Source organism: Nannospalax galili, unplaced genomic scaffold (genome assembly GCF_000622305.1).
Source record: "Nannospalax galili isolate Female #2095 unplaced genomic scaffold, S.galili_v1.0 scaffold124, whole genome shotgun sequence".
Classification (NCBI taxonomy): Eukaryota; Metazoa; Chordata; class Mammalia; order Rodentia; family Spalacidae; genus Nannospalax; species Nannospalax galili.
The window spans coordinates 1,300,693-1,310,937 of NW_008352485.1; the positions used below are offsets into that span (position 1 = coordinate 1,300,693).

General features: G+C 47.8%; 1 protein-coding gene across 2 annotated transcripts in view; it reads left to right on the forward strand.

Moving 5' to 3' along the window:
• The first annotated feature begins 6,621 nt into the window (after nt 1-6,621).
• Nucleotides 6,622-10,245, forward strand: part of Aldh1a3 (aldehyde dehydrogenase 1 family member A3) — a 37,409-nt gene continuing 33,785 nt past the window's right edge. The window contains exon 1 of one of the 2 annotated variants that reach the window (XM_029554309.1): nt 6,622-6,803. In XM_029554309.1, the coding sequence (XP_029410169.1) occupies nt 6,705-6,803 (99 nt within the window). In that variant the 5' untranslated portion in view covers nt 6,622-6,704. The remainder of the gene's footprint in view (nt 6,804-10,245) is intronic. The other variant, XM_008849538.3, reaches the window with a different exon arrangement.

Consider the following 10,245-nt stretch of genomic DNA (forward strand, 5'->3'; position numbering starts at 1 on the left):
AAATCTAATATGTATGTTTCTGATTCACTTAGGCCTAACTCAGCACAATTGTTCAGTGAGAATCACTTTGTGTCCAAGAATCTTCCTAACTCTTTGCTTTTATAAGCCCCTTAAACAATTTCCCTTCTAACCAGGAAGCCTATTTTGTACTGAACAAATTGAACTCAAATGCCAAAACCATTCAAGTTTGGTTCAAAACCTAGAGCTCTCCAATTCTGAAGACATCTGGGAAGTCTGCAAACAGCTTCTCATGTCACTGAGAATGTCCAGTGGTGGTGTTGGGAAGGGCGGGTGTTAGGACAGAGATGAGGTGGTTACACAGAGTAATAGTTTGTATGCTTTAAAACTGAAACTCTGGCTTCTTATTGCCTAGATGGAAAGCAGGCCCAGCCAAGCATCTTCCAGGGCTGGGTGGCCCAGGAACCCTGGCAGTCAGGGCAGTGCTCTGGGTGTTGCGGTTTGGCTCAGCAGCACAGCTAACACCAGAGGAACCAGTGTATGGGATGCTGCCTGCTCAGCTCTGTGAGGGCTTTTGTACGAAGTGATACTCTTCCTTAGGTGGGATCCCCCTGTCCAGTTTACGCAATGAAAGTTATGAATGAATCAACAAAGTAGCTTCATTTGTTCCATTTCAGAGTTAGTTCTCTCTTTTTAGGAAAATTCTTAATATTGTATAAACACAACATGTCTAGACCATTTTTTAAAAAAATTTATACTTATTAATGTGTGTGTGTGTATGGGGGGTATGTGTGTATGTATGTGTGTGTGTGTGTGTGTGTGTGTGTGTGTGCCACAATGCACATGTGGACTTTAAGGAGATGCTTCTCTCTTCCACCGTGAACTCCAGGGATTGAACTAAGTGGTCAAATTTAGTGGAAGATACTTTGAACTAATGAGTCATCTTGCCAGCTTTAAGGCATTTAATTAGGATCAAAATAGCAGGGCCATACATCTTTAACCCCAGCACTGGGAATGCAGAAGCAGGCAGATCTCTGTGAGTTTAAGACCGGCCTAGTCTACATAGTGAGTTCCAGGCCACCCAAGGGTTACATAGTGAGACTCTGTCTCAAAACACCAAAACCAAACCAAAACCAAACAAAAAAGAAAAAAAAAATTCAAAGGAACAGAGATGGGAAAAACATTTTTAACAGGCTTCTCTTTTGATATAAAATGACATAATTACTCTACTGCAGTTTCCCCCGCCCCTTTCTTGTCATAGTGATGAGGCAGGATGAAAATCTGAATAAGAGGATTTAATAGGACAGAATCTAATCTTTGCCCATATGAAACCCAGTGAAAGGAACCCAGGGCTCAACAGCTGGTTCCAGGATGGTAGGGGCCTAGGCTCTTCCGGTGTGTCAGTGCCAACTTCTTTACCTTGAACTTCCACTTCACAAGTGCTTAACCATCACAGGATTGCTGCTGAAGCCTCAGCCCTTGTGTCTGTGTTCCAGGCAATGGGAACCAAAGAGTCTCTTAGCTGAGTCTGCCCTATGGAAGCTCAGGCCAAGACTCCAGTTTGTATTTCTTTCACCACTCCTGTCTACAAAAGAAGCTGGTAAACATATTGTCAAAATATATTGCTGCCCTTGACAATGTGGGGCTCTACTGGCAAGAAAGAAAAGAAGACAGGAAGGTCAACCAGCTGTCATCCTTACCCACCATGTTCTTTCCTGGCTTCTCACAACTCCTAACCACTGGAAGGTAGGAAGGTTCCAGAAGCCATGCACTGTCAGGCTTTATGCGTGTGAGGTCTCATCCTGGCCAGACCCACAAATATTGTGATGTATTCACTTTGTTTTTATATGATTAGTTCTTTGTTTCTGCCTGGTATAGATCTGATTTACCTCAGATTATTATGTGTGTGTGGAAACTTTTCCCTCAAGATCAAAAAAGACCAGCATGGGTGAGGAAAAAGCAGCTGAAAGAAGCCACTGGTAGCCCTTCACTCTGCCTTGCTTTGTGTCAGTCAGCTCACCTTCCTCTGCCTGGGGTGCTCCTCATTCTCATATGACCACTGGTTACCACAGTTTGGAAATGAAATGGGTCCGAAAGGCCCATGTGCTACATACAGGCTTGGTCTCCATCCTTTGGTGATATTGGGAAGGGATGGCACCTTTAGGACATAGGGCCTAACGGGATGTTAGTCATTGGAGGAGTGTTCCTAAAGGGAATGCTAGGTCCTGGCCCCTTCCTGTCTTCCTCTTTCTTTTGTTTCCCAGTCATCATTAGGTAAAAGCCCCCTTCTGCCACCTGCTCCTGCCACGATGTGCTACCTTACCACAGACCCAAGAAAATAGGGTCATGGATGGAAAGTAGGAACTGAAATAAAATCTCCCTCATAAGTCCATTGTCCAAGGCATCTTGTTTCAGTAACAGAAAACTGACCAACACACTTGTGCTGGTTAGTTTTTATTGTCTCCTAGAATCATCTGGGAAGAAGGAACCTCAACTGAGGGTTTTCCTCAATTTAATTGGCCTATGGCCATGTCTATGAGAGATCGTTTTGATTAATGATTTATGAGGGAGAGAGGGTTCAGCCCACTGTGGGCAGTACTATCCCTGGGTAGGTGGTCCTGCGCTGTATAAGCTGAGCCAGGCACTGATGGATCCAGGAACCAGCATTTGTTCATGATTCCTGCCTCTAGGTTCCTGCTTTGAATTCCTGCCTGAAATGCAAGCCAGATAAACCCTTTCCTCCCTTAAGTTGCTTTTAGTCAAAGTGTTTTGTCACAGCAACACAAAAAGTATACTAGAATATTAATGGAAATTCATAGGAAGCCAGATTCAGTTGCATAGAGGGGACCTGATGGATCTAATTTATAGTGAGTTTGAAAGCGTATTTAAATCAAGGTTGGACAACATTGGACAATTCACATAGAGCACAGAAGCTGCTTCATTGATACCAGCAAGGAAGTGTGAAGTCAGCCTTCCCTTATTTCTGGGGCACCTGTCATCCCCATTTTATAGCCAAGAAAACTGAGGTTAGGACACCTGCCCTGAGTCACCAGAGGCCACCTAAGAACTGCACTGGTTTCCCTTTGTTAAACAGCCACCCTTCTCAGAGAAGCATGGCCCTCCAGGAAGCCTTTCAGAGTGTATACCCAGGTGCCTAGACTTGGGGCCAGACTCCTAGTCATTGAGTAATATGAATGGCTAGGATTGGTAGAGGCAGTTCTGGGATGCTAGGGACCCCTAGAAGGCCCAGGGACCCCTCAGAGAGGATCGTGCACCACACTTAAAGTTTGGGCTCTATCTGCCTCATTATTATTAATTGCAGTTTTATAGACCTCAACATCTCCTACAAATGCTTTAGGCTTGAAAGTGGAATTAGGTTGGGATGTGGAGGTTATCTGACTTTTCATTTATCTTAGTTTTTCATTCATGCTTATTTGTGTGTGGCACATTCACACATGAACACGTGCATGTGGAGGCCAGGGGTTTAATTGGATATTTTCCTCAATCACTCTTTACCTTATTTTTTGAGACATGGTCCCTGACTAAACCTGGAACTCACTGATTCATCTAGACTGATTGGTCAGTGAGCTTGAGGGATCTTCCTGTGTCCACCTCTTCAGTGCTGGCATGCACAGCTTGTTCACATGGGTGCTTAGGAGTCAACTCAGGTCCTCATACTTGTGTAGCCGGAACTTTGGAACTTTGCTGACTGAGCAATCTCCCCAGCCACCGTTGTTTATTTTTATTGAGCATTTATCATACAAATGAGTCCCAGATCACATGACATGCAAAGAAGCCACGCTACAGGCAGCACTGGCGCCACCAATTTGAATACAAAAATGACATTAGCAGGGAATTGTAGCCGGTGGAAGCGCCCATAAGCCAAAAAGAAGTGAGGGCAGCTTGCTGACTTTGGAGAGGAAAAGTCAGTTAGGAGGAGCCTGTCTCCAGTAAAAACAGGAAAACTTAGAACAGGCAAGTACACAGCACTTTATAGTTTATCCAGTGTTATTTTTCCCTCAAACATTGGAAAGTGGGAAAGGGTTACAGAAAAGGACATGAAAGTTCAGAGATTCAGTGTCCAACGCAGGAGCAGACGGTTGGATTGGGGGTGGAGATTTGGTGAGGCAGCTGGGCCTTCACTACCTACAATATACAGGAAGCCCCCAAACACCAGTGACCCGCTGTGAATGATAATGAGTCTCCTCCACCTCCTCTAACCCCCAAGGGTCACACCTCTGTGGCCAAAGCCATGAGCTTTGATTCCTAGGATGCACAGCCAAGAGGGACACTGGCATTGCTTTAGCACCTGTAAAGCACTTAGTACCTTAACTATGCCCAATGACATGGGTACACAGGTGTATCCTTGGGTGAAAAAAATGGGACCAAGAAATATAAAGAACACCCTCTCCTCCACACCCTGTACCACGTGCCCCCACAGTTTGTCTTTTGTTCAAGACTGTGTTGTCTAGGGCAAGTATCCACCTGCCTCTGTTTACTCGCCTGTAAAATGGGAGCATGAGCATCTTGTTTTCTTGCAGCCTCCTGAGTGACAAGCTGAGGGAAGTGGAGGAAAAGCCTACCAGTCTGAACAAGCCCAGAGCCAGAGCTCCCCTCCTGACCTGTTCTCTGGGAGCCACCTGTTATAGTGAAGATCTATGGTTATATATTCTGTTCTGACCTCTGGCTCCCAGGATCACATGGGAATCAGTGGGAGGAGCCTCAGGTGAGCTAGTCTGTCTGTTGTACTGTCACAGGCTCCACTGGTGAGGAGAGTGTCTTGGGGGTGAGAATGCAATCTACATGGATATTTCATGGCTAGCAGAGTGGCAGCTGTCCTTCTTTAAGCAAACAAGCTCTCATCCCAAAGGAGTTCCAACCCCATTTGCTTTCTACACCAATCCAACAATTATTTAATGAATACAACTTCCTCTATAAATGTTCAGGGTTTGTTTTTTCTTAAAGCTCTGGCAAGCTAACATAAGTCTAGCCCATCCAGGGTCCCAGATACACTGACAGAATGGGAGTCCTGCTTCAAATTTTCCTGAATTGCTGCCCCCTAAGGCTTGGAATACCCACCAGCCTTGGGTCCCAGGTCACTGCACAGGGAGAGTCTTTCAGTACCTTGAACTACTCAGATGCTGGGATTCAGTTAGCATCTAGGGTCTTGATGTGAGACATCCCAGATATTTTCAAGAGGTGGGAGTCATGGAACCAGCTGGGTAGGCAGGGAGCCCAGAAAGTGGCAGGGAAGTTGAGGAAAGAGGTGACTTCACAGTGCCAGTGACCCTACTGTCAAAGGAAGATTCACAGATGTTGATCAGTCCTCAGTCACTGGGGGCCCATTGTCCTCCTTCCCCAACTTCGCCTGCACACCCAACTCATAAAAACACAAGACCTCATCACCGTCAGAGAGAGAGCATGTCACCTGGGGGCTCTCCAATGGTTTCAAAGTTTATCCCACTACGCAGAAGAAACACCTAGTGACACTACACTGAAGAAGGACACAGAGAACAGAAATGGACACTGAGTCCCTAAAACAGACAGAAGGAACCCCAGACAGAGGAGGAGTCGCCTGGCTGACTCAAGTGGGATTACTCACAAGAAAGAGGTGGATTGGAGAGCTGAGCGTATCTAAAGATTAAACAACATCTTCTGTAGGAGGAGTTCAAGCCTCACTCAATGTTCCAGTTTACTTAGGGTGGCATGTGTGAGAAGCCTTCCCATACTTCAGATGGGGCTTGGGACTAGTTCCTGGGGGAGTGGAGTGTTTTCCTAAAAGGCAAAATAGGGGAGTGGGACATGCTGCCACCTCTTGAGAGTTCTGAGCAATGTCAATGTCAAAGAGCTTTGACTCTGAAAGAAAATAGCTGCAAAGATCTCGTGTTTTTTGTATTTTTTAATTTTAAAATCGAAGGTATAATTTATACGTTTCAAAAATCAAAATAATTGCCTCCCTTGGGCTGGGCTGGAAAGCGGCCTGTGCTTGTGAAGGTCACAGAACCAGCAGCTGCAAAACTCCAAAGCGCGGTGCAGGAAGTTTGTTGTGTGAAGAAAATTCCCGGCCAGCCGGGCTCAGAGTGGACCTCCCGCCTTAGGCCGTCCTAGCTTGGGCAGGATGGAGTGCGGCAGGCGTCTGGTTACTGCACCCAAAGTCCTAGGCAGCAGCGACAAGTGGCCACTCGTGCGACTCCCAGATCCCAGGCACCGCGTAAAAACGCCCTAGGGTTTTTTGCTCAGCCCAGAGTGCTGCGGGACACGCTGGCCAGAGTTGGGCAAGTGCCTGGAGCCGAGGGGAACCAGGGAACGTAGGTGCCTCGGTGAAGCCGCCCGACTGCAGGGAGAGCGCCTGATGCTACAATCCCTGCGCCCAGTTGTCTGTCCTGGGTGTGAGACTTCGGAGCCCCAGCGGAGCTCGGCTAATGTCAACCTCCGGGGCTGCGGGAGCGCATGGCGCAGCTGCCTGGCGATGCTCTGCGCTCCACTCAGACCGCGGAGCCAGAGCTGGGCAGGGACCGCCCGCTCCCGCAGGAGCAGGGTCAGCGGGAGGGGTGGCTGGGGCGGGCCGGTCCCCTCCCCCCTCACGCGCCCGCCCTCCTTTCCTCGCTCCTGCAGCCAATTAGACTGCCCCCTCGGGCGGGAGGCGTGGGGCGCTGCATAAAGCGGCGCCGAGCTGTCACCCCGGAGCAGGCTGCGCTCCGCCTGGCTGAGCCGGTGCGCCGCGGGCGGCGGAGCGCGGAAGAGCCATGGCCACTACCAACGGGGCAGTGGAAAACGGGCAGCTGGATGGGAAACCGCCTGCCCTGCCGTGCCCCATCCGCAACTTGGAGGTCAAGTTCACCAAGGTGAGGTGGGCGCCTCTCTCACCCGACGGCCTCGGACTCCGCGCGGGGCAGCCTGGTAGGCGGCGCAGGGTGAGGCACCAACTTGCAGGGCAGTCTGCGGGGTGCTTCCTCCTCCTGAGCGTCCCTGTCCGGGCCGGGTTCCTCCGAAAGCACACCCTAGACGAGACATCCCGAGTGGGAACCGGTGCCTCCTCCTGCTTGGCGATCCAACTCTGGACGCCGTTGCAGACTGGGGAGGCCCCCACGTGCCCGGGCCACCGCCTTCCTGAAGCACCAGTGCTTGGTTGCTTGCGGTGACTGGGCATGCGGTGGTCTCTGGCAGACTGGTTTCTGGGCTGAGGGACCGGGCTATGTCAGAGGTACAGGATGACTCCGAAATTAAAGTATGAACCACATGAAGGAACGGCGATTGGGAAGCAGGTTCTCAGGATCTGGCACCTTCGGTGCTTTACATGTATCCACCTTCCCAGTAGAACTGGAGCTGTCAGGGGTTGGGGGAGAGGATGGTGCTCATTGATGAATGTTCCTTAAGGCTAGATCTGGGCCCAAAGAAGCCTTGGGTAGGGAAGGCCAGAATGCCGCAGGCCAGCGCCTTAGTTTGGCAGTGAGATGGCCTACCTGGGGCAAAAAGGGAAGGTGGCGCTATCTGGGAGCAGAGCTGAGTCCCCAAGGAAGGACACCCCCAAACTCAGACACACTGCTCTGTGCCCTCTGGATAATGGACACTTCGGGGACCCAGATCCAAGGTGACCTCTGGCTTCATGTGTGGACACTTTTAATTACTCCTCTATCCACATCTTACCCATACCTCCCAACTCCAGCTGACACAAAGCTTAAAAACTACCTCATCAATTTTATTTTCAAAAGTAGCAATTATCCCTCTCGAATAATTTTAATCCAAAGGCGAAAGTGGCAGGCCACTATGTGTGGGCTTTGGGTTCTGGTCTGTTGGCACTTAATCCCCAAAGTTGGCTATGCTGACATTTAAATTGCATGACATTTATGTGAACTGTTTTCCCAGGGAGGGCTCTGTAATCAACAGAGGCATGGCCCTGGAAAGACAGCAAGTTTTTCTTTTTCTTTTTTTTTTTTTTTTTAATGTAGTTTCCTTAATCCTATGGGCTTCAGAGGGCAAATTCCAAGTCCAGTGCTGGTAGTGGTGAGGATAATGGCTTCATTTCTCAGACCTGAGCACTGGGACCCGCTCCTGCTGTTCTGGTGGTAGCAATTTGGCTTTGTTTTCATAGTTTTGTAAAACACTACAGCAACCAGAAAGTGAACAGGATTGCTCTTTGCTCAGAACCTTACTGAGTCCCCTCAGAACAGTCTTGCTATATGGCAGGAAAAGCTTGCATTTTGCTAGGCGAGTCCCTAGGAAGCTTTAACGGTGTGGATGCAGCCTTTATGGAGGAGGACCTTGGAAGGTTCCCAGACCAGTAGTACACCACCATTGTTGTCTGGCAGATACCTAGCTCTTTACTGGTTGAATGGCACATGTGTGTGATGGAGGCTGAGGAAATGTGGTAAGATGCAAGGCACTGAGAGCTGAGATCCTCAGAGGGCTCCAGGAGATAAGGCTCCAATTGCCTGATGCCAGGTTATACTTTCCACACCCTCATCAGCTCTGCCTGCTCTGTCCTTGTTCCTGGTCCACCTCTATAGAGGCCTTCCCATAGAAATTAAAAGACTAAGGTGAGCCCTCCATGGTCAGGGAGCCCTGAGCTAAGAGGAAAGGAGCCAGAGATACAGAAGAGCAGAGTCCAGGCCCAGGGCAAGCAGTTGACAGTGCAGTATGTGATCCAGCAATGGAGTACTGTTTTACTAGAGCTCTTCTCTGTGCTTCTGCAACATGAAGGGTAGATTTGATCCCAGACCATTTTGGGGCAATTTCCCCAGGGGATGCAGCTTCCAGAAAAATGACTTTATTCACTCGTTCTCAAATTCTCACATTGGGCCTAGGGTCCCATGGCATGATTCTGGTGTAGGAAGAGAGGGTCCATCTGCAGTCTCAATGCCAGCTTTTATTATCTCTTTTATGAAAAAGAAAATTCCCCCAAATCTCCTGAAAACGTAGTCATTTTGAGTTTAGCTGAGTGGCCAGCCTGAAGTCCAGCAGAAGTTACTAGAAACGGTGCCAGGAGGGTTCTCTTGTGTGATCACCACCTTTACCTCTTTCCAGGGCACCATCAAGCACTTTTCAGGTCCTTTGGTAAAATATGAATTCTGTCTAGAGCTCACAATATCTTTAACTTTATATCTCTATAATGTTTGTTTGGTACCAGTTCACAGTTCCTTTGTAGACCCTTTATCTACCAGGTTAAGATTCAAAACAATTCAGCCACCATCACTGGCAGGCCATGCCCATGGACCATTTCCTTATTTGTATTTATGTGTTGCTTTAGTGGAAAGAAAATCAGCAGTAGGTGACTTACTAGTAGACTGTCTTACTAATAGGTGTCTTACTGGTAAGACAAGCTGACTTACTAGTAGAACCCAAACAACTTTGCTAAATTAGAAACATTGTGCTGGAGAAATACGGTCAAGCAGTCTGAAGTTTTTATTTGAAGTCACTGGTTAGCAAGGACTAAGGACCAATCAATGTCATCAACAACCAAGTCATTTTTTTCCTTTTTTTGGGGAGGAGATGAAGTAGCAGACACCCGATCACTGCAATCTGTTTCCATCCCCTGCTATTTAGATTCTGCTTTACCACCTTCTCATTTTCCCTCCTCCTTGGAATTGATACCAGGACGGATCTAGAATCAGCAATTTTCACTGACAGTCTCTATTATCTAACAAATGAAATTTCATCTTCCTTCAAATGGGCCTGCTCCTGGCTGTACTTTCCTCTCCACACTAACTTAACTCCTTCCCCGCTTATTAATTTCTCGCTGTTGCCGAGTGAGTACTTGCTGCATGGCAAAAGTGAACTATTGGATTTGGTTTCAGCTGAGAGAATAAACCTGTAATTGTAGACTGGCCTTTTCCTTTCGTGCTTCCCTGGGGGCCTGGCCTCACATGGAAGACACTGAGCTTCCAGAAGCAGGATGGACATGTCCTACTGGAACTTGATGCTCTCGGCTCTGACTCCAAATTGGGAGCCAGGGGGAGTCTCTGTCCACCTGCCAAAAGACTGTCCTGTGTACCAGGCCTCCTCCAAAGGTTGTGCAAAGCCCCAAGGTATGGAAACCACATATTCAGAAGATGGCTGCCCGCTCTCATCTACTATCAATGGGGAGTCATGTTTCACAGTCATTGAAATTAGCCTTGCAGTGACAGGGCTTTTTTTTTTTTTTTTTCATTCTTTTTCTTTCTTTCTTATCTTTAGTTTTCTTTTTTTTCTTTTTTTTTTTTTTTTTTACTAATCCAAAAAGAAGAAGTGCAGTGTAAAGACCCCGGATATGCATCCAAATGAAAAATGAAGCCTAACAAACTAGTTTTG